General features: G+C 50.8%; 1 protein-coding gene across 4 annotated transcripts in view; it reads left to right on the top strand.

Moving 5' to 3' along the window:
- Positions 1–22,555, top strand: part of CD151 (CD151 molecule (Raph blood group)) — a 31,590-nt gene extending 9,035 nt beyond the window's left edge. For 3 of the 4 annotated variants that reach the window (XM_066997992.1, XM_066997989.1, XM_066997991.1), the window contains exons 2-9: positions 4,631–4,745; positions 9,372–9,475; positions 10,348–10,539; positions 14,421–14,495; positions 16,692–16,796; positions 17,677–17,832; positions 19,418–19,504; positions 20,316–22,555. In XM_066997992.1, the coding sequence (XP_066854093.1) occupies positions 9,392–9,475; positions 10,348–10,539; positions 14,421–14,495; positions 16,692–16,796; positions 17,677–17,832; positions 19,418–19,504; positions 20,316–20,375 (759 nt within the window). In that variant the 5' untranslated portion in view covers positions 4,631–4,745; positions 9,372–9,391 and the 3' untranslated portion in view covers positions 20,376–22,555. Of the gene's footprint in view, positions 1–264; positions 444–4,630; positions 4,746–9,371; positions 9,476–10,347; positions 10,540–14,420; positions 14,496–16,691; positions 16,797–17,676; positions 17,833–19,417; positions 19,505–20,315 lie in introns of those variants that run through there. The other variant, XM_066997990.1, reaches the window with a different exon arrangement.
- Positions 22,556–23,535: the final 980 nt, after the last annotated feature.

Below are 23,535 nucleotides of genomic sequence, written 5' to 3'. Positions count from 1 at the left end.
AGCTCCAGAAAATGAAATGTCACTTAATTTGCCCTTGGCTGTGCTTGATATTTGATCTGGCTCTAGTAAAGCGTTTGTAGCTCTGGAGAGGAGCACAGCTCCCGAAAGCACTTACTGGTCGCTCCAAAGCAGACCCGTCGGAGACAGGGACACGGGGGATGTGTGAGGGCTGATGGCCAGAAGAGACTCCTCGGCCGTTCCTGCTGGTGCCTGCAGAGAAGAGGTTAATGTCAGGTGCGAGGGTGCTGCTGCGTGAGGTGGCTGTTGTGGGCAGGAGGGGAAGCTCCTGCAGGTCTCGCTGCGGCCCCGGCTGCGTGCTGCTCCCTGTTCCCTCAGCCCCGCTCCTGGTGCTGCAGGTACCGGACCCATCGCCGACACGCTGGGAGCTTGGCTCCGGCACAGCTGGCACCGGCACTGAGCTAATCAGCAACGTGTCTGAAGTGGTAAGGCTGTTACCTCGGTTTCCATTGTCAAACCCCTTCTCGGCTGCTTTTAAAATACAGCCTTTGTGCAGCTGGAGCTGCGGCTGGCTGCCTGGGACAGATCCGTGCTTTGATTTCAAGGACTTTGGCTTTGCTCGTTTCCACCACAAAGTGCAAACAGGAACAGCCTGGTTAAAGCAGAACAAGTTTTGCACAGGAATTAAAGGTGGCCGGCTTTTCCTGCACCTCTTGCGTGCTGCTATGCTGTCTGCAGTCAGGTGTCTCAGGCACGGGCCTGGAAGTGCTAACGGGTAGCTGGGAGGCTCTGTGTTTTACAGCTTCGTGTTCTGCAGAGGTCTCTTAGAGGGCTGAACAGCTTGGCACAGGGAGGATGAATCTTGAGGTGCGAGGAGAGCAAATGCACGGCTCTTCTCTGCTGCCAGTGTCCCGTCTGACTCTGGGGAAGCCACTTCCCCAAAAGTCTCTCTGTGCTCCTGTTGTGCTGCCTTTTTTCTTCGGTGAGTTGCCTTGAGGAGGTGAAGGTTATTATATTATAACCTCAGGCAGTGAGGTTATTGAACTGCATCTCACGGAGAGGCTAGAAACCTACCCCATGGTGACACCAGCCACCAAAAAGGGCAGAGCAGATTTTTGCTGGTGGGATTTAAAACCCAAGCACTCGTTCGTGAGCCAAGTCAGGTGAAGGTGACGATACTGTGGGTAGGAAGAAAATCTACTGGCTTTTAGCTAGTTGCCCTCTCACTGCTGAGATTTGTAGGGAATAAAACTGAAAGCACCTCTGCGAAGGGACTGCAGCCAAGTGTTGAGCAACTGCGTGCTAGCTGCAGCGTGGGACATGTCCTCAGGTTAGTCTTTGCACTGAGCCTGTTTGAAAAATACACCTATTTATAGAGAGAACAAATGGGTATGATCACTGCATTATTTGGAAATCGCTAGGAATGCGTGTACAGAATTGCCTGCCTAGCTTCGTGGAGGCTGGGAGGATTATAAAGAGTGTGCTGTCGGTCCTAGCACCGGCGTGGCTGCAGGGAGGGGAGGTTCTGAGCGTGTTCCATGAAAACACCGAGGACCCGGTGGCTTTGCTTCTGAGAGCCGAGCCGAAAATGCCAGCGTAATTAATAGGCAGGGATCAGGAGGAGAGCTGATTCTGCACAAACCGTTCTGTTCAGAAACGTGGCTGAACGCCACTGGTAAATTCTCCGGTGCAGACAAAGCCCAGCTTTTGAAAACAAAACAAAGCACCGTGCCCATGAGCAGAGACGGGAGAACAGAATGTGTAAGAGCACCAGCAGGCCGTAAGGAGCACGGTTTGCCTTGTCGTGCCTCACCCCGACCTGTCTGAGCTGCTGCTCCTTGTCCCAGCAAACCCTCCTTGCGGCAGCTCTCTGCTGACACGCACCAGGCGCTCGTTTCTGGCACTCAGCGCGAGGAAGCAAAGAGACGGTTATTGTTCCTCTCCTCAGCTCGATGACGGGTGAAGTGGTTCCTGTGTATAAACAGTGTGAAGTGTTTGGGGATCCTCCGGGATAAAGGGGGCTTTATTGGGCACAAGCTGATGTTGTCGGGCACAGGAGGAGTTCCCATTAATCATGCGCTGGGTGCTGGTCTCTGGCCTGCCTTCCGGCTCCTGCCAAGGCCTGTGCATTTGGAGGGGTTGGTTTTTTTTATTTTTATTCTTTAATTTTTTCTCCAGGTTATCAGATTCTGGGAGCAGTGACCTGCACAGCCTTTCTGAGGCTAGCTGTACATGTTCTTCTAGGACCAGATAACCTTATCGAGTGGGTTTTGTTTGCTTTGTAGTGGAGCAGTTCTGGAGCACAAACGTGCTTGATTACTTTTTCTCTCTCAATTTCTTTCTTTCTTCCTTTTTTTTTTTTTTTGAATGATTATGAAATCAGTTTGGCACTAAGGTCCTTTTGTCTTGTACAGCCTTGAAGCCGGCCATCCCCTCTCCTGGGTTTGGCTGCCCCCTCACAAAGCCCTTTAACACACAGGTACGCGTGTGGAGCTGAACATAAATACCCGTGCCGAGTTTGGAGCTGATCTCGTTGCTATTTTTGTGGCGGTAACTCCCTCCCCTGTGGAGTACAGTCTTGAAAGAAATGAGAGGAACAGCTAAGTGATCTTCACCCGACACTCCTGGTGTCTCCTTGCTGGATGCCTGACTTAGGAGAGGCGCGGTCCCAGGGGAGCAGGGGCTGCCAGAGGTGGCCGAGAGACCTTCCTGTTGAACCTAGGTGGCTTTCTGAGTTGTCTCCTCCTCTCCCAGGGCCACTGCTCACAGACCTGTCGGCAACAGGCTGGAAGGTGCTGCCTGGTGTTCTCGCTTCTCAGCAGTGCCCTGAGGCCGGGGTGAGGCCCTCCTGTGCTGGGTGCTCTGCAGGCGAGGCCGGGACTCCCTGCGCTGAGCAGCACGTCATCGTCCCTCTAGACAGCGGTAGAAGGAGGTGCAGGCTGCTTCCGAGCTGGGCTCTTGGGGAATCTCGTTCAGCAGAGTGAAATATGCTTGGTGTACGTGTCAGGGAGGAGGGACTCGGACCCAGATCTGTTCTGTGTGTCTGTCCCCCCGCGAGTATAAATGAAAATTCCTGACAAGGAGCTCCTCTGCCTGTGACCCGCCTTCCTCTTTACCCTCGAGGCACGAGTACGTTGACCTTCCAGCGTGCTGAAACGGAAGACGAAACGCTCGGCTTTGCATCCTGGGTCGTTTTTCCCTTCTGAAAGGGAGCAGCGTGAAGCAGACGTAAAAATGGTAGGGCACAGGGGCTGCTCAGGGGGAGCCTGGGCTCGCATCTGGTTCTGTAACTTGTGACTGTAGGACTTTCATTTCTGAATGGCTCAGGTGCTGGGATTTCCACTGTTTCTCTCCAGAGATTTTCCCGTGGTCTAGAGGCTACAGAGTGAAGTGAATTAGCGTGTTTTTAGCTTTTACCAGAGCATTGCTTTTCCTAGGGAATGGAAGCAGGGGTAAACCAAGCTGATCGTAAGTGAACGTGTGCTGTCTGTACTACTTCAGAAAAAGGCCTGCAGGAAGCTCCCCTTGAAGATAATAATAAGTTAAAATGGTTATGAGTTGTGTGATCTGATAATAAGTAACCTTTTTCTCTTCCCAGATGGTTTGCAAACACTTCATTATCCCACCCAGGCAAGTCAGGTAATATTACTGCTTCCGTTTCCCAGAGGGGCAACAGATGAAAGACTTGAAGCCTTAGGCTGTGAAGTGAGTTACTGTCAGGGTGTAGATCAAAAGATCATTAATTCAGTATCCAAATAGAGAGGCTAGGAGACGAATTGCTGTTTGCTTCTCCTCTCCATCCTGCTGCTCACAATTAGAGGCCATTTTCCAGTGCAGCAGGCACATGCAGCCGAGCTGCCCGCCAGAAATGTGGTAAGGCTGTAGAGAAATAACACTGTTAGGTTTGAAAGCACCTTCCTTAAGCTTATTGCTCATCCAGGGAGCACTGTGCATCCGCACTGCGAGGGGGAAGCCCTGCTCTGGGAGGGTTGGCAGTGGTGGAGGAATCCGGGGGAGCTGTTTTCCAGCAGAGCCTGTTTTGATAACGTTTCTTGGAGTGAGGAAGAAGAAAACAAGTGTCTTCCCAGCACCCTTTTTCTCTGTAGGGGCCCAGTTCTGTTTCCTGATATGTTTTCTGGGGCTCCTGAGCCCTGGGAGCAGAGTGTGGATGTGTGCAGTGAATTCTGGCACTGTTTGCCCACCTCTTCCCTTTTCCCAGGCAGTTCAGAAGCACCTCCAGTGCCAGGGCTAGGAGGAATCACTTCGAAGCACTTAACCCCAGCTAGAGCACCCCCTTGTACTTTCGGGTCTTCTTCCTGAGCTTTCTCATGGAGTTTCTCCTGGGCCTTTTGGACCAGAACGAGCTGTCACCGTGGTGCCTACACAGCCTTGACAGAAGCAGGATGCATTTGCAGGATGCAGCAGACACGAACACAGACCCATTCTGGCAGCTTCCTGCCATAAGGAGGTCTTTACCGTGCAGTCTGGCTCCTCCCCATTATCCGGTGCACGCTTTCCAGTTTAATCAAATGCGTTCATAAAGTGTACTCCAAAACCATATGCTCTCTGTTCAAAGGAGTGCTTAATGGCAAAGCATCTTACCACATATCAATTCCCATGATAATCCTTCACGTAATTCATGATTCTCCGTCTCTCTTCCTCTCTTTTTCAGCTTTCCCAGATCCGGCAGAGGACCAGAGCCAGCCAGAAGAGTGGGTGGGGAAAAAAAAGCACTTGAAGAGAACTGAAGATCTGCACTGAGCTGTGGGTTGCTTCGGTGGGGAAAGGTCAGTGTTGAGGCTGTTGACCCCTGTTGGCCAGCAGTTTGGGGTGGGTAATGGCACTTAGTGCTTGTGTAAATCGGAGCGCTTCACTAAAAGCTTTGGAGTTCCTCTGCGGGGAAGGTTTGATCTAATGGCTTCTTGCCGCTCTCTGCGCTGTGCGAGATGGGCTGGCAAGCTGATAAGCAGCTGGAGGCCTTTTCGAAAGATGTTCCCGTCGGGTAGGTGAAGCAGCAGTGGCAGTAGTTTTGTTTTTGGAGAGGGAACTTGGATGGAGAGGTCATGTTTTCAACAGTTGGAGCCGGGCCTTGCTGGAGAAGGAGGTCTTCACTCAGTTTGCTGAAGACAGTAGGTTGCTGGCCCACAGCTGCATGGCACACACTGAGGAGCGCGTGTTTGTTCTGTTCCCGAGAGCTGCCTCAAGGCCAGAGTTATCTGGCCCAGCTCAGATAGATTTCAGGGCAGTTGTACCTTGCCCTCCAGGCCAGCAGCGTGCCTGCAGGCTGCGTGAGGTGGCTGTGTTTGCAGGAGGCAGGTAATGTTGGATTTGCAGCCATCTGGGAGCTGCGCTTTAGTAGCAGCGTAGGTGCAGCAGGATTTCCTTCAGCACATCGTTCTTGTGTGATGGGCTACACTTCTCCTTGGCTTACTGCTGGCATTTGTTATGGGGATGAGTGCAGTGTGAGGTGTAGGACCTTCTCTTTTGCCCCAGTTCATAACAATTATCTATAAAAGAGACAGCACTGACACATCAGATGCCATTTTTCTTGCCATCATTCATTGTTTTTAAGTATTGATTTATTTTTTTTCTTTTTTTCTTTCTTTTCTTTTTGGTTGCTTTTAATGGCCTGTGAGCTATTTCATTTGCTTTGGCATCGTTTCTTTACCATCCGTCAGATGCTGCTGCAGGGCAGGGTCTACAGAAAAAGCCTGCAGCCCTGGATTTCTTTGCTGTTTAATTAAGTACTGTACCTGTGCAAGTCGAGGCAGATGTACCGAGCAGAGTCTGCGATGACTAAATGAATGTCTAGCCAGCAGGAGTGTGCGTGTGTGCCTGCCACGTGCTTGCTGAGCTGAGATGGAGGTGCGTGCCTGTATATGCCTTTGGGTCTGCGAGGAAGAATACAGTGCTCTGACGTGGGATCGCAGAGCGAGCCCTGCCGTTGAGATTTTGGGTGCCTCAGTGCAGCCAAACAGCCGTTTGTGCGGTGCTTGTGTCGTGCAGAGCTCAGCACCCGGAGCTGGAGGTGCTCGGCTTCTGGTGCGTTCCTGTTGTCCCGCCTGTCCTAAGGATGAACTGTCATCCTTACTGTCGGGATCAGTAAGGTGAGAGCCCAAGAAAATCAGGCCGTGGAAGGGTTTCACTTTCGAAGTGCCCCCTGCACTCGTGCACCGCATGGTCTTAACCCGCCTGGGAGGCTGTGGCTTGGGGTCAGACACGGCAGGCTGAGCACTGAGTTTTTCCCATGTTTTTTTTCCTCCCACCTTTGTGCATTTTGTTTTAGAGCGTTATTTCTCATTGACACTTAGGTTGTGATGTGTGAGCACAGTAGGAACTTGCTCTTGATTTCTGGCAAATAAACGTCAAAATACCTCTTTTGGTTGTGTGACTAAATTACACTGCGTTTCTTTCCCAGATTTCTTTTTAAATTTAGCTTCCTGATGAAGCTACTGTCTATTGGATTGGAGCAAATGGACTTCGTTATGGAAGTGCTTTTGGTCTTTTAGCCACTTTTTCAATTAGAAAAACATTTCCTGTTATCAAGCTCATGTCTAATTAATATGTTTTTATGCATCTGTAAATACACCCCTGTGGCAAGCCTCACTGTTTTCTGTTCACTGGAGAGCTCGTTTATAATTATCTGGGTGATTCAGAACAGACCTTTGCCTCCGTGTTTTGAAATAGAATGCAGCTGTGCGTGTTAATTAACGTTGCTTGCTCTTGTCTGCTTTCGAGAGTGCTCCGTATCACTTCTGAGGGTCTGTTATCAGGATGACTGAGGCCAGGGGCCCCTGCCCACGCCACTGAACGCTGCTTGGGGCCCGGCGGCCCCCCGTGTTCGCCAAGGTGCTGTGCTTTTCGGGTCTTGTCGCCCATAGCCTTACCCCAGCTGTAACTGGCGAGCGTGGTGAGGGAGCAGCTCGCTGGGTGAGTCGGTGAGCTTGCAAGGGCCAGCCAGTGCCACCAGCTCTGCTCGGGGCTGGGAAGGATAGATCAAACAGGAGGCAGCCCTGATTGCTCTCTGATTCATGGCCTGCCATCCCCGTGTGAATCACCGCGCTCTGTAAACCCGCAGCTGTTCCCTGCCAGCGTGCTGGAAGCAGATCAATCCTCTCCTCCCAGCAGCGACGCTGAGCCACCTGAAAGGCACCGTGTGCAGTGCTCGGTGGAGCAGGACCTGCGGTGTGGAGGCGAATTTCAGGCTCGCTGTCATCTGCCTGCAAGTATCACCTGAGCTGTCAGCCTGCCCGGTCCTTGCCCAGAGCGAGATGCTGCTCGGTCGGATTTCTGAGGTCTCAGATCAGGAAGAGCTGCAAGTCTCTGTTCCTTGCTAGGGCCCAGCACCTGCTGCATGATGATCCGTGAAAATACCTGTGCTGGCTTCTTTTGGGGGGGCATATACTTTGAGGGGTACCTGTTTTGGGCTGTGCAGGTGTGCGTAGCTGTGGGAGCTTGTCTGGCTGCTGCCGTTCCTGTTCCGTGGCTAAATGGAGCCTCTGGGAGCTGTAAATCTGTCGCCTTTCATGAACAAGGCAGCTTCTCGTTGAGAACTGCAAGTCTGTTCAGAGCACACGGTGCCACCAACATCCATTCCTTCCCCCTGCCCCAGGCTTCTGTGCTGCAACGTGGTAATTAATCAACGTGGTAATTAGTGGGAGCATTGCCGGAGTTCCTGATCCTTCCAGAGGACCGGGAGTTATTCGCCTTGCTACGTGCCACCAGAGCTGCTCTCTTCACCAGTGAAAGTCCTTTCTGCTGCCAACTGGTTTGTCAGACACTGTCCTAGAGAAAAATGTTTGCGTGCGGAGGGCGAGGGGGCACGGGTGGGACCGCTGGGCATGTTCTCACCCTCACGCCCCCTGCTAGCTTTAGTAGTTTCTAAAGCACAGACCTGCCTGGGGTTTCCGAGTGGGCTGGAGTGAAGCAAAAGGAACCAATTTCCTGCAGACAAAATACAATTATGCTGCAGAATTGGCAGCTGCTCTTCCTAGCAGCAAGCCAGGCTGTAAAGCCAGATGTTGGGAACGCAGCAGGGGGGCTCACGCTGAGCCCGGCTCTGTGCCTGCCTGCTTCCAGGGAGCTCTCTGGTCCAGGACAGCCTTTTACCCTGATAAGGGTGCAGGGTCTTCAAAAAGAGAGAAAGAGACGTGTTCGTATCATTTCCCACTGGCTGGGAGGGGAGGAAGAGGATGGTTTTTTGGATTGAACGCAGCTCTTGGGAAGGGAGAGATGGTGAGGATTCGCTTGTACTTCTTCAAACTTCACAGAGCTGACAGGGATGCTCCGGGCAGTGCCTTTGTCCTGGCTGCCCAGTCAGGCAGTGGGGAGGTTTGCTTTTTTATTATTTATTTTTGCATCAGCAGGAGGCAGCGAAGTGACGTGGAGCTGCATTTGCTGCAGACCTCCTTAGGTGAAACCAGCTCAGAGCACAGCACCTCTCTAACGCTTTGCCTGGGGGCTGACCCACCACAGACTCGGGGTGGTTTGGTGCCTGCAGTGGTGGTTTATGCTGTCAGATCGCCTGAAGCCGGTGGTTGTGTTGCTTCCTCTTTAGCAGCCGGGAGCAGTACCCCGGGAGACAGCTGGCTGGTGAGCAGGGCTGTGAGAAATAAGCAGAGTGAAGATGGGGATTCGTTACCCCAACGTAGTGCTGGGGTTCAAAAAGGATAGGGCGTTTCGGTGGATAATAAGCACATTCCCTGTCACAGTCGTAAAGGTTAAAAATACCCAGAAGTTAGAGGGGGATCTATTTAAGGCAATTGTAAAGAGCATCCATGAGGAAAGGAAATTCTTTGGAGATGGATTATTCCGTAAATGCCAAAGACAGAGTTTCTGTCCCCTCCCTTCAGAAGTAACAGTGCGATGCCGCGGTCAGCCCGGTGCTGGGGCGTGCTGGGTAACAGCTCTGGATTTCATTTACTTTAAGTAGGAGGAGGTGAGCATGGACTATAGTGAATTTCCCTTACAGTAGCCGTGATCAGAATTGCTAAAGACCCAGTCATGGTTTTGGCTTGGTCTCAGCAAGTGCTGGGCTTGCACCACGGTAGGTCTGATCCTTCCCCCCCAAGTATTAATCTTAAGGAAAATGAATCTCCAGAAGTGACAGCAGAACGGGGAGACAGGAGGAGGAGGACGGCAGCACAGGAAGGCCACATGCTGGTACCATCTGCCTCGCTTTCACACTCTGTGAGGGCTCGTGCTGCGTAGGTCACTCGGATGGATACAAGAGCTCTTCATCTGAGTGAGCACTGCCCAGCATCCCTGAAGTCACTTGAATGGCTCGCTCGCTGTGTTAGTTCAGCTAAAGGCTGGAAGCGTGAGGTCTTTGCAGAAGGAGAATAATGCTGCCCTTTCGGGAGGAGGGGCATGATGACTGACTGGCTTCTCAAACTTTTTTTTTTTTTTTCCAGGAGCTATCTAAGCCAGAAAGATGCGTGAGTACACCGAAAAGAAGGAAACATGCGGGACCATCTGTCTCAAGTACTTGCTCTTCATCTTCAATTTCTTTTTCTGGGTAAGAAGCTCAGCCTGTTTCAGAGGCGCTGCGGTTTTGGTGGCAAGAGTGCAGAATCGTTGGCTTTGAAGTCTTTGGCAAAAAGCTCTGACATCGGTGGAACCCACACTTCTTTTGGTGGGATGAAATCCCATCCCTTGGACTTGCCAGCCCAAGCTGCAGAAGTTGTGGTGTGACACTGGGGCCTCTGACTGTTTATCGGTCTCCTTACAAATTATAGAAAATAATGCCTGAAAAATACCATCTCCCTGCTTTCTTTTCACCTAGCTAGCATTTGTAGAGTTGGCTGAGCTCACCAGAAACGACAGAAAACCCTCCAAAAACATGACACTTGCAAAGAGAGAACAGAACTGTTAACAGTTGGGTTGGTTTCTCCGCCTTCACTCCCTGCAAGGGTCAGCGTTTAACCAGCTGGGCTCAAAGCTCCTTGCCTGCTTTCTCCCTAGATGTATAATGTTTGAAAGAGCTGTGGGGTGCAGTTGTCATTCAGTGGAGGTCAATATTGCTCCTTGCTGAGCAGTGGAAAGCTTGCTGGTAGGTCGCACCCCGAAAGCTGCGGCACCTTTTTGTGTTTGCCCAGAGCAGCGTAGCTCCGTTTGGGAAGGCTCAAGTCTGTGCGTGGGCAAGTGCTCCAGGTAGCTCGCACCTCCTCCTGCCTGGGGTGCACAGCTGGCCTCCCTGAAGCTCTGCCCTCGCCAGGGCACTGCTCACCATCCCAGGGAGACCTCAGCAGGTCCTTCCTTTGGTGTGGGTTGTCTTTGGCTCGGGTCGCAGAGCTGGGGCTCATTCTGGTATCTCAGTCAGTCGCTTCTGGAGGCGAGGAAGTTCATGCACTGGATGCCCCTCATTCTCTTGCCTCTGTTTCTATGCAGCTGGCTGGTGGGGCTGTGATGGCAGTGGGCACCTGGACCCTGGCTGAGAAGAGTGACTACATCAGCTTGCTCTCCTCCAGCACGTATTCAGCGACTGCGTATATTCTGGTGGTGGCAGGGGTGGTTGTGATGGTTACTGGCATCCTTGGCTGCTGTGCCACCTTCAAAGAGCGCCGGAATTTGCTAAGAGTGGTAAGTTTTGCTTTTGGGGGCTGGGGTGGAAGGTTCTCCTTGTTTTCTCTTGAACAATGCTGGGAGGGTGGGGAGACATCTTGGTTGTGTTCTTCACTAACCCTATTCATTTGTCCTAGAGTAAATGTCGCCAAGGTCTCCAGCTCCTAATGGCACTGCTGCCTTTGTCACAGGTGGTGGGGTCTACTGCTAGAGCCTTTCCTTTCATCAACCCAAAGAATGCAGTTACCACAATGTGCTTCAAAAGTACAAAGCGTAGCCACAATGTCCATACTGTATGTGGGAAAGTCTGTTTGGATTTGGCCAATTTCAAATAGCGTGGCTTTCGTCTCTTCCTTCTTCCCTGCCTGTCCCATATTCTCTTCCCATTTTCCAAAAGAAAAAGAAAATATGAGGGACCTGTAAGAAAACTGACTTTCATGACACTGGGTTCAAACAAAATTAACATGTTTTTTCGTTGTGTTGCCAAAAATAAGAAAGTATTCACTGAAAGTTTTCTGTAGTGGCAAAAAAAAAAAAAAGTTTTTGGTTTTGCTTCCTCAAAAAAGCCATTACGTCTGGATAATCTGGTTCTTTTTTATGCCCTTCCTTGTGTTACTTCCTCAGCTCCCTGCTCACCCACCTACACCAAAGTTTTTACCAGCCCTAGGGTTTTTGTTCTGCTTCCTTCCTCACAAATCTCCTTCTCAGTCTGGAGCATGCAGCATTCTTTAGTAGCTGAGCTACAGCGGTGAGCATAGCAACTGAAATAAGTCAGTGACTCTTTGGTTTCACAGAAATGAGAGGATGCTGCAATAACCCTTCACCAGCTCCTTCAGCTTTCCATGTCCCTGTTCTCCTGACTGTCCCATTTCCCCTCTTTAGTTTGGAAGAGGAGCAAAAAAAAGAGCCATGAGAAATCCTGACACTTGTACCGCTGCTTTGAAGGCTTAGTAATTCCTGTGAGAGGCACAGTAGAGCCAGGAATGGAAAATAAAACATGGAGAAGGACAGAGGGAGTGCTTTGCTGATGCTTGTTCGTTGGGCTCCTGGTCTGTAGCAGTCCGTTTTGGCCTTTCGTTGCTTACTTTCCGTGCCAGAGGTTTCCCTTTGTCTTTTTTTTTGCCTCAGCCAGAAGCTACGGATGAAAATCCGGTGGGGTTTTCTTTGTTATTCTGCCCCAGAAAACTAATACTTGTCTCTCGAGAACAAAAGGTCACTCTGAGTCCTCACACCACGCGTCCTTTCAGAGCGGCTGGTCGCGACAGGCCTATTGTCTCTCCGTGCTTGCGCTCTGCTTTGGTTGCCAGTGAGTAATGTGCACAAGAATTAGGGCCGTGCTTGCCAGGGCTGGGGGTGAGCCTGGCCGGGGGCCTGTGCCAGCTCTGAGCTCAGACAGCAATCCTGACAGCTTCACGGGGTCTGTGCCAGCCTGTCCCAATTCCTCTCGGTACCAGCGGCCCATGTAAATGTGGGAGGGAACGCTGTAAGCGGCTCTCCTCTCCCCAGTGCCTCCTTGGTGCTTTTAAAATCAATTGACAGCTCTGGCTGCTGTTTGTGAAACGCGTATCTGGTTGTTAGTTCGGTGTTCTGCTGGAGCCTCAGCAACCTGGGATTTTGTTAGCTGCCTTTCTACCTAACTCTGGGTTTTAAGGGCTCACTTAAAACTTTTTGGAGAGCTTTGTTACCCATCACTCGTAGCTGTGCTACTTCTTTGTCATTGCTCATTTTTCTTCCTCGTGTCCCTCCTCAGCCAGGTGATGCGTTGAGGCTCGGGCAGCAGACGTGGAGTTTCTCACGCTGAGGTTGCCCGGGTGGCAGAGGCAGCAGTGATCCTCAGACCTGCTCAAACTTCAGCTCAGATGCCGAAGCTGCTGCCCTGCTCTCGAGAGAGCCATTTCAGCGGTCTTTGTTAGCCAAAAACCAGGTTCCAGCCAAGTCTACTACAGGCCTTCGGGTGATCCCACATTTCTTACTGGTTTCCCGGCTTCTTGGGGAGGGAGCAGGGCATGTCCCTGCAGCGCCCCACCGGAGCAGGCGTACTTCTTCTTTCGGAGCAGCCCTTGGTAAGGAAAGCCCTGTGATTCCTGGTGAAGAGCAGGGCGGGCAGCTCTGTGCTGCGTGTGTGTGTCCCCAGAGTGAAAGCTGCCGCTCCCCTATGTCAGCATGACCCGGTGTAATAGATACCTGAAAGGGGCCCTGAGGGAGCGACGGGGCTGAGATAAGGCTAATGATGCAGTGTATCAGCAGAGACAGGTTGGGTGCGTGGCTGGCAGATGCACTGCCCTCCCTCACGAGGGCTTACAGGGGCCTCGTGACTCAGATTCTCTGAGGCCCGCTGGATATGCGTTTGTTCCTATCCGGGGTAAGCCAGCAGGGTGAGCTGAGCTGTGGTGCCGCAGCTCGGCCCCACCTGAATGCCACCGACATGACGACACGGAGTAGGGAGGGATATCTAAAAGAAGCTTTGCAGTTCATCGGTTGTGCTCGGCACCCTGCCGCCCTCCTTCCACGGCAGAGAGATGATATCAGGGCAGGAGGGCATAACCATGTCCCAGCAAAAGAAAGGAAGCCTTTGTGACAAAGCACCCCGATCCTTTCTTGCCCCTTTCAGCCTCCTGTGAGTGCCGGGACCAGCCTTTAGCTATCCCACACGCTGCTGGGTGACTCATTCCCCTGGTATGAATGGGTACCTTGTACAAGGGTATGCACAGACTTCCCGTGTTCAGCCGGGGCAGAGCGGGGCTGGGGAGTGAAAGCTCGAGATTGTGTGCTCAGATTAAAGCCTGGCCTGCAGATAAAACCCAGCTGGCCTTCCTCTGCAGCTGCTGAATCCCAGCAGGGGGGGAAGAGGAAACCTGAGCTGCGTTTGTGTCTGTGTCGTTTCGCTCCTGCAAAGGAGCTCAGAAATACCTGCCTCTACCAGGCGAAGAGGGGCGCACAGTGCGGAGAGTAACCCTTGTGTGACAAAAATCCACCTTGCTGTGACCAGGACTTGACTGCCTTTCTGTGTGCTGGGGAGAGGCGGTTTCACACCTAGCTACACTTACGGGGGGCTGTTTGCTTCGCCCCTTGGGAGGAGACATTTCCTAAGCTCAGGGTAAAACAGAAAATGGGAGATGTGTTGTTTGGTCTGTCCTGAGCGGGACAAGTCTTGCAGGGACTTTGCACGAGGTCCTCGTTATGGCTGGAACTGGTGTCCTTTTAGCTTCATCTGCAAAATGATGAATTCAGTGGCAGTCATAGAACAGCCTGGATCCGTAAAGTAGCTGCCTGGTTCTAGTATAAATTCATGCACTTCAATAGTGCACTTTAGCCAGTGCTTGAGTCCCACAGAAGTCACTTGGAAGACAAATCCATGGTTTAAACTTGTGCTTGCTCGGTCTGCTATATCTTTGGTGAAATGGGCCCTTTGTTGGCGTATTGAATCACCATTATAACGTGCGTTTCTCCACAGTAACTTAATGAAATGCCCTAAACAGTATCAAAACAAGCAGAAATTTCAGATTTTTTTTGGTACTGATGTCTGAAGCAGGTATTTTCTGTGACATTGAATGTATTCAGCAGGTTATCCAGCAACCACTCTCTTCTGTCCAGTGATCTTATCTCAGTTGCCTGCACTTTTCCATTCTCTACATCCCTCTGGCTGTGCGAGTTCAACTCGCGCTTGCTTCTGCTTGTCTTCAGTTACCGTGTGTTTGGTTTTTTTTTTTTCTTTTCATCTGTGGGATTGTTGCCTTTCTACCCTGTTGAGGTCCTAGTCCCAACTGGTGCCTTTGAGAGCTCCTGCAGAAAAGCACCAACAAAGACAGTGTCATGCATTTTGCCAGCTAGTAGTAAGCCAGCTCCAAGCTTTTCCTCACGTTCTGTTCTAACATCCTGCTTTTCCCGTTATTTTACAGTATTTCATATTGTTGCTGTGCATCTTTCTCCTGGAGATCATTGCTGGAATCCTGGCTTATATCTACTACCAGCAGGTGAGTGGGCACAGGTCATGGAGACTCAAACCAGGGACAGAAAACAGGGATCATTGTCCCATTTCTCCAGCCAGAATTGGGCTTGGAGGCTTGGGACCTAGGGTCTGACTGGGGTTCATCTTTCTACCTGTCCGTACTCACTTACTGCCCCATACAAAAGAAGGCCTTGGATTATTTCACTGCTTCTGACAAAGTAGTAATGGTTATACTTGGGAGGCTGCTCGGCCTTGCTGCTCAGCTCCTTCCTGTACTGGCAGAGGTGGTTCAGCTGCTAGGTTCTTTCAGGTCATGAAGTTTTTGAGAGCTTTACTTCACCAGCCCAGCTGAGGGGCTGGAGAACAGCATGGACTCCCAGCAGCTGCAGTCCTGACTTGGCAGGGTTGCAGCTGCAGAGAGCAGAGGCTTAAATCATCGGTTTGGTTTCAAAGGGGGTTTAGCCACCAGGACACAAACAGCCTGGGAAATTGCTCTCATGTCTGGAAATTGATTGGAAAGGGTGAATTAGGATTGTTGTCAAATGGCTGTCTGAAAAGCAGCTGGACATCCCATCTTATTGGCTTCGCTGTTAGGTTCCTTGCCTTTCCCTTTTATTTTGGGACTCCTGTGCTTTGCGTCACCAAGATGGGCACTGGCACTTTGTGAGAAGCAAAAGAGAGCTGTAGGTTCGCTTGTTTGATAGTAGCCAAGAGGGAGCAGTGGAGCAGGTGTACGTATTTAACTGGGAAAGATCAATCCCGGGAGCATGGCAGGAAGCCAGGGTCTATCTATGCAAAGCCACTAGGTTCATGTATGCCAAAGGATGAAGAGGAGCTGATCCTCCTTGTTAGGCTGAAATAAGGGATGACATATTCAGAGCTGTAGCCTTGAGTGCTTTAATTCACTCAGGGGCATCTCTGATCAATAGCTGCACTTTCCCCTTGCCCTCTGGCTGACAAATGCCTCTTTTTTCCTGGTTGCAGGCTGCTTGCTGCTTGCCACTGTTTTTATTTTAGCCCTTGCTTTGGTATCTAAGGCTTGCGTTTGTGTGTGTCTAAACTCCTTTTCTTTTGTTGTTTCTGTTCCATGCTGCAGTTCTTCCCTGTGAGCCTGCAGGTAACCACTTTTCTCCCAAGTAATAATTCTGCTAATGGACTCTCCTCTTTATTTGCTTCTGATGCCTTCCAGCTGCTGAACCTCTTGCTTTCTCTTTATTACATTAAGTCCTTTGCACTTCTGTAGAGCTTCCCAGCCCAGGATCTCAAAGCATTTTGCAAATGTTAATGAATGAAGCCTCATATCGTCTCTGTGAGGTAGGTGTTGTCCCCACTTGACACATGGGGTTGGAAAAAACAGTGTATCCAAAGGAAAATAAACTGCAGACTGTATTTTGCCCGGTTCAGCATAACGAGATGCCTGACCTTTCGTTTACTACTTGCCATATAGAATAAAAGGTGTATAGAGAAGCTATCTCTGTAAAGAAGAATTTAGCTAGATTAAGAGCCTCCACAGGAAGAAACGTTTGAATCCAATCCCCTGAACATGCCAGTGGTTTATGACAGGAGTGTTTTCAGAAATGATGCACTTAAAAAAAATAAAAAATCAGACTTCATCTGTCTGGCTTTACAAATTTGCCACCATTGTCAAGAAATGCCTCGGAATACTCTTGCAATCACACCCTTAATCCCCTCCTGTGCCATCCTTTTTGATGTCGATGCGAGAGCTATTCAGACCACACGGCTTCAATCCAATGTGCCCAGGACTCTCTTCCTGCTCCTGAATAGACAGATTGGGTTTTACTATTTTGTCACAAGCTTCAGAGACAGAAGGCTGCATGTGGATCTCATGGACACATTTGTATTCAAGCAGGCACAGTTTTGTATTCTGTTCTGATGCAAGCATGTCTTGGCAGTCTCTCTTGCATATGCGAGGTGAGGACCTGCATGGTGATGTGTAGCACAGGCTGAAATTTGTCCCAGAGGCACCTCCTTCCAGTCACAGAAATGGAGGCATGATCTTTAATCAACTGGAAATAAGCTTACCTGCTTCCTGGAAACCAGTCCAGTCCGACCCCCGAGGATGACCTTGAAGGAAGCTGTAGCTTCCCCGAGGCTTTCTGTTCTCTTGGACCAGAGGCGATGAAACGTGCAGGGCTCTGGGTCTCCCTTAGGGGTGCTGAGCTTGCCCTGTGATTTTATCCCACTTGTCTCTTCTATTCAGCTGAGTATGGAGCTGAAGCAAAATTTGAAGAACACCATGACCCAGAAGTACCGCAAAGAGGGAGAAGAGAGCGTTACCAGCGCAGTGGACAAACTGCAGCAGGAGGTGGGTAGCGTTAGGGCTGGGGAGAACGAGTGCAATTGCAAGGCTTAAAACCAAAAAAGCCACAAAAAGCATTGTGAGCTCTCGTTATCCAGCATACAGGCTGCTGCCTCTGCCTGAAGACAGGCTGGGCGTGGTGCAGGGCCTGGGCTGCACTACCAGCAGAATTGCATGGGGGGCTCTCTGAATCGGATCCCCAGCAGGATGTAAGCTACACTTGAATTGCGCCCAGAGTCAACTGGAGCTGCCAAGTCACTCTGACAGCTGTTCTGACTTCCCACATTAAAGCTTTGGAAAAATTGCCGACATTTTTCATTAAGCTCTTCAGTACCCCAGAGAGCAAGATGTAATGAAAGAAGAGCATTCCTGCTGCTGTTGCTAGCTGTGCCTGGCTCAGGGGTGGCTCAGGTTAGGGCTGTCACAGGTCTGACAGGCTTTTTCGCAGAAAGGATGCTTGTGGGCAGCCATGAGTGCAGCAGTTTCAAAGCGTGGGGCCTACCACGCACGGTGCCCTGTGACCAGGTGCGTGTGCGATAGTAACTGGTAATTCAGCTTGCCCTGTTGCCACTGCTGGCACTCTCCAGCCCGGTAGTTAGGAGCTGAGGCAGCTGCAGGTGCCCTCTGGTTGCATCCCAGCAGTGACAAAAAGTCACAGCTACTAAAAGATGGGTGAAGCTGCTATTTAATGGCCGTTTGGGCGACTGTTAAAACAAAGGTCGCTGATAATTACAGCAGTCTAAAAGAACCCACGCCAGTGAGATTGTTGGAGGCTCCAGCAAAGTCTCCTGCAAAGGAGGATGCAGCCCAGGGCTTGATGTGGGGAGGCTGGAGGGAGGAGGAAGCTGCAGCGCTCGCGGGCTCAGCCTGTGCTGTGTGCTTGCAGTTCAAGTGCTGTGGGAGCAACAACTACACGGACTGGGCTGACAGCGTGTGGATCAGATCTTCCGAGGCCAGCGGACGGAAGGTCCCAGACAGCTGCTGTAAGACGATAACCGACCTGTGTGGCCGAAGAGACCATCCTTCCAACATCTACAAAGAGGTAAAAATCAAAAGGGGCTTCAGAGCCTCCTGTCACAAAGTACACGAAGGTGGTGGGCTGGAAGTGAGGGTGCTGGGTTGATGCTGCCCACCATCGGTGACTTGTTTCTGTAGTTGAGCATTCAGCCTTCCAGGCTCAATCTGAAAAGCTTCAGGGAAGAGAAAAATAAAATAAAATAGAGAGGAGTCAGAGTGTCTGGGTTCCTGCATGCAGGCTGCTGTTAGAGAAATGTGTGTTCATGGCTGCCAGTGCGGGATCATAGCCAATGCCCAGTAAATACGGCATGGGATAAATGGTCTGCATTTCACAGGTGGGGCCGTGGGCTGGGCAAGGAAAATATTTCAAATCTGTCTCAGGACTGCTTTTGGCTTTTGCAGGGAACCTAATTTGTAAGAGAGGATTGCAAAGGAAAGGGAAGGAAAGCAAGGAGATGTTCTGCACTGCTTTATTAGATAAAGAGAAAAATAGTAGATTATATTTGTTATTACAGAGTATGCTGGTGACGGGGGATTGGGAGAGGTTGTTGCTTCTGGCAGGAGACTTGGGTTTGAGCCCTCCATTTGGTACAGCTGCTACTTAGTCAGGGACAAATGGAGATAGTTCTGCTCCCTGAACGTGACAGGGATTTGACCTACAGCATGAAGGAACAGGATATGAGGAAGGAAGAGGGCTCCCTAGCAGACAAATCAGGCCAGTTCCACTGGACTGCAGTCGGGACTGAAAAGAGGCTGGAGCTGGGCTGGAGGGGCTTGTTTCTCTTCTAGAAGAAGCAAAATGAATCCCAGAGGAGGTGAGTAGCTGCTCCCTACAGTTGAGGAGGGCTGTGGGTGAAGAGAAGGCCCCTTCAGAGCAGGTATTTCTTCTCACAGTCTGTGCTTTGAGCATGGCTCGGAAGTTAGGGGGGTGAACAACATCTGCCATTAAGCCAGGCAGCTCAACGTCTAAGTCAGAGCTCAGAATGGATTTTATTTTGGGGAAGAAGAAGAAGAGGGTCAGATCAGGACGCAGGAGCAATCGTTTCAGATCAGCGCAGCTGGGGCTGACTCTCGATCTAGTACAGGCATGGGAAAAGAGAGGCCTTTGCCATCCCTCCCCGGAGAGCTGCATGCTCGCTCCTTCCCTTTCTGCCTGTGCGGGTGTAGGTGTCTGTGTTCAGTGTAAACTCCTGGGGCTGGAGGGCCCCCAGCACCCTTGGGGCACTGCTGCAGCCTACACAATAAATCCCCCTGATGTTACCATGGAAAACCTGCCTCATTAGATTAAACAGCTTAATTATTTAAAGGGAACTCTTCCAGAAAATTCTCTTACTGCTTTATTTTTGCCTTATGACAACAAAAACTTGGGCCTGAAACTGGGAGGGTAAGATCGCGCTGCCAGCCAAGGACGCAAGTAAAAGGCAGAGGCAGGCAGCGCCTGGCTTTCCAGCTCCACGCTAAAACTCATGGCTCTCAGAAATAACAGCAGGAGGAATTAGGGCGCTCACAGACACTGCTTTGCAAGGATTGCAACTGCTGTCTTACAGTGAGGTACAAGGAGTTAAATTAAGGATTGTTTTCCCTGTCCCTCCTCCTCTCTCTCCTTGCAGAGCGGTTGTATTACCAAGCTGGAAAACTTCATTCAGGAGCATCTGAAAATTATTGGTGCAGTGGGGATCAGCATCGCTTGTGTGCAGGTAAAAGGATCGCGTGGAGTTTTGGGGTTGCTGGGCTGAAGTTAAAGGAACCCTAGAACTGAAGGATGGGAAAAAAAAATTGAACATTTCAGGTTGAACATTTCAGGTTTTTCCTTGCCTGGCAAAAAGAAGCTGCCATGTAAGAAGTCGCCAGCTACTTCAGTGACCCCAAGATTCACCAGCTCCAAAGCAAGAGCCTCCTCTGCCTGTCTGTGACACTTCTGGCACAGGAGAGACAGATTTCTGCTCCAGGGCTGTGAGAAACGTAGTGCTGGCCGTGGCTGGTGCTTTGGCAGCCTGAGAGAGACCTCTTGTGGGGATGTGCCATGATTGCCCGTGCAGCTAAAGAGCTGGAGGAGTTTCCTACCACAGTTCGTTAGCTCTTGTTAAGTAACCCAAAGTTCCTCCCCTGGCTTTGTGGCACCGAGGAGTGGCACTGTGGGTCAGCGAATGATTAGGGAGAAGGAGAAGGGCAAGGGGGGGAGGACGTGGATGCTGCCACCCCATTTTAGGGGGGGGAAGGCAGCCAGAATATTCTCTTCTTCCAGATGCAGATGTGTCTGGGAGTGGTTTCTCCTCCTTTCTGTCCTGGCAAGTAGCCAAATTACATCCTAGAGAAGCTGCTGATGATTAATTACGAGGATTAGCACTGATTATGCTCTCTCCTGTTCATTGCAAGCTGGAGAGCTGTATCCCCAGGCCAGAGCTAGTTTGCCACTCCAGTCTGGGGCCAGACCGTTTGCAAGCTGCTGCCTCCACTGCATCCTTTCTGTTTTCTCACGCGTTCCTCTCTCCTCCTTCTACCCTGTAGATCTTTGGGATGATTTTCACCTGCTGCTTGTACAGGAGTTTGAAGCCGGAACCATATTAATAGCTGTGGGAACTCTGTCAGCTCCCCCTCTGCCACTCCCTTAGTGCCTGCCAACCTCACTACCCTCCACCATCACCACAGAAGAGTCTGCAGCCTGAGGACTTGGCTCTACCATTAAATGCCTCTCGAACAGCCTTACCTGCTCCTTCAGGGGAAGGTCACCCTCCTCGTTGTGTACAAGGCAGCCGGGAGTTCAGCGGGTCCTCTTCACTGTCAAGAAAGAAAAGAGCTGCGGATCTTCTGCTGGAAGCTTTAGCAAAGCAGTCCCTTGATTATAACTACAAAGCAAGATTTATCTAGGGCCATTTCTCTTGGGGCTCTTCCTGAGCCAACACGAAGGTATCAGGATGCTACGCAAGAACCACGGTTCGCTCTCTGAGAAGTGGCTCAGCAGCACCGGGCATTGACTATGAGGACAGATGATGTTTCTGCGCTGAGCTGGAGCCAGAGCTGAGTCTCTCATACACTGAAGATTTCTCTCTCCCCCCCTGCGTGTGCGCTGAAGTCCTAACACAGCTGGTCTCCATATGAGAGGATGCCTGCCCGGTTGCTTGGGGCACGAGCTGCGCTCCCTGCTGCTCGGGAACACAACTTGGTGCGGCTGAAATCTTGTCATGACTCCAATGCTGCCACAACGTGGGTGCCTTAGGATTTCTCAGCAATCCTTCCTCCTCTTCCTTGAAGCTTCCCTGCAACGCAGTGCCATCGGGAACCACAAGAAGCCTGCTGCCTCCTTGGGCTTCTAGATCAAAGAAGTTGGACTACTTTCTAATTCTTTTAGGTCTGGTCTGGTTTAGGTAGTGGCTTCCAGTGTGAATGAGAAAACTCACGGTTGTTTCTTGCCTGCCCCCTGCTGAGATTTGGGGAAGAGCTGGTCTGTCTGTGGAACTGAGGTGCCTTGCTACCACTTGGCCTGTTTGGTTAGTGCAAAGGCCTTATCACGTCTCTTGCATGTTGAGACGCACCCTGGGCTCGACGGTCTAATTAAAACCTCCCGGCTTGTTTTCTCTTGGGTGGGAAATGAATATATACAAATGTTGTATCAGCCTCCAAGGAGCTCATTAATCTGATGAGGGTTTTCTGGCTTTAATGAGATCTAGAAGCCAGCTTTCCAGACCATCTCAGCAGTAACCATTAGAGTCAGCTTCACCCAGTCGCCCCAGTGTATTTTGTAAATTGGTAGTGCTGGGTTTAACTGCCTGATTAATTAAATAGATTTAATTAACTATTATTTCTGCGCTGGGATCCTGAATACATACAGGACATAGACCTGGCTGTTGCCATTGACTTAGTGCCACTGTCATGCCAGCCTGAATTCATAGGATCTTCTGTGTCTCTCCTGTCCCAGGGGTTTGGGTTGTTTTCTTCCTAATTGTCCTGGAAAGGGTTCTCATCGGGAATCTTGTTTTCACCATCCCAGTAGGGCTGGTACAACCCTGAAGCAGAAAGGGCTGCAGGGATTTGAAGTTTCTAGGCTCTGAAGACAAGCCCTTTTATGAGCAAAGTAATTTATTCGCTCTCTTGGCCTTTTGGTGGTGCCCTGTCCCTTGGCAGCAGGCAGTTAACACCTGCAAAATCACCCATACCCCTAAAGGGTTCTGCAGCGTTGTGGGGGTTTTGATTCACAGACCAGAAATCCAGGACTGGCTCCTGCGGGGGGGGGGGGGGCGAAGGGTGACAAGTTAAAATTCTGAGCAGGTAAATCTGAAACTCCCCCATCAACATCGGCACCGTGAAATAATCCTTAACACTAATGCGAAAAGAGAGGCGGAGGAGCTGAGCTGTATCCTTGGTCCCACAGCAGTGGGAAAGAGGGCAAAGAAATCTAAATTATTGTGTAATGATCTAAAGGAGAAACCTCTAAATTATTTCTTGTTTTATATTCAGGTTCCTGACAAGTATTGACTACTAACTACGAGGAAAATATTGAGCATGTTGCTTGAAGCAATATTTCTAGTTTCTTAAGCATATCTTCTTAGCTGCCTTTGCCTGTTCCCTTGAAATACATTGTATGGGGTTGGGAGAGGCCAGGAAGAATGAGATAGGAACAGCAAGTTGGCTTGTATCCACTGAGTCGTTTTATACATTTCTCTGTGTAATAATATTCATTGCTTTTTTTTTTTTTAACCCAGTTTAAGTTGCTGGCCAATAGGAAAATAAAGCTTAAGATTCTGTACTTACTCCGTGTAGCAAAATGAAGGGGACAGCGTGCGCCGTGTGGGTTTTGTGGGCTCCTCAGTTCCTCGAGGACCTGGCTGCAGGATGAACGAGGTTGTGTGTGGGTGCACTGTGCTGCTGGGTGTTTGCCCTCCACGGTGTGGTGTTGGCCGTACCTACCCTGCACGACAGATGTGTGAAAAAGGGAGTAGAGCTGCCCTTCGCTATCCTTTGGGATGTCAGGTTGAAAATTACTTGTCGCACTTTTGAAAAGTAGCTCTATCCAGCCGGGTGGAAATGCCTGCCTGCAGCTGGTGGGCACGGCCACTCGGTGGCTCTCAGGGCTCAGCTCTGCCTGCTGTGATTTCAGCTCCTGTAATTCAGGTGTCTCTGATCCAAGCTGCTTCCCTCGGTGTCGCCAAGCCCTGTGCCACCGAGCCTCTTGCTTACCTTCATCCTCCAAGCCTCGGCCGTGTCGCTGCTGGCCCCTGGCTAACTGGGCTGCCCCTGGGACGGGCGGCGAGGCAGAGACCCGCTGAACGCACTTGGCTGGAAGCAGGAACCACTTCGTTCCCCCCAAGGGGAACTGAAGCCCCCCTTCTGCAGGGCTGTTGTGGGGTGGCACCTAGGAAGGCTGTAGCACGGTGTCTTTCAGCACAAAGCAACTGCTTGAAAGCCATTCCGTGCGTTCTTGTTTGAATTGGCTTCTGCAGTGTCTGTGGTGGGGCTGCAGCCACCATTTCACAGCCTCCCCCCGGGCTGTGCAGCCTCGGGCCCCTGGGTGCTGCCACCTCTTGGGGCACGAGCCCCAGTTTCTCTTTCCTTCCTCCCACCCCTGGAGATTTGGGCTGCACAACTTTGCTGCTCACAGCAATTAGCTCAGCTGATGCTCTGCTCTCGGTGCGATGTGGGGGCCAGCACAATGTGCTGCGGATAAAGGGGAAAACAGGTACAACAATAATTTCTGTAAAGGTCCAGCTTGGGAGCAGTCACTCCATTTCCG

The sequence above is a fragment of the Anser cygnoides genome, chromosome 5 (genome assembly GCF_040182565.1).
Source record: "Anser cygnoides isolate HZ-2024a breed goose chromosome 5, Taihu_goose_T2T_genome, whole genome shotgun sequence".
Classification (NCBI taxonomy): Eukaryota; Metazoa; Chordata; class Aves; order Anseriformes; family Anatidae; genus Anser; species Anser cygnoides.
The sequence above is the reverse complement of the archived record's forward strand: the minus strand, read 5'-3'. Positions and strand labels throughout refer to the sequence as shown.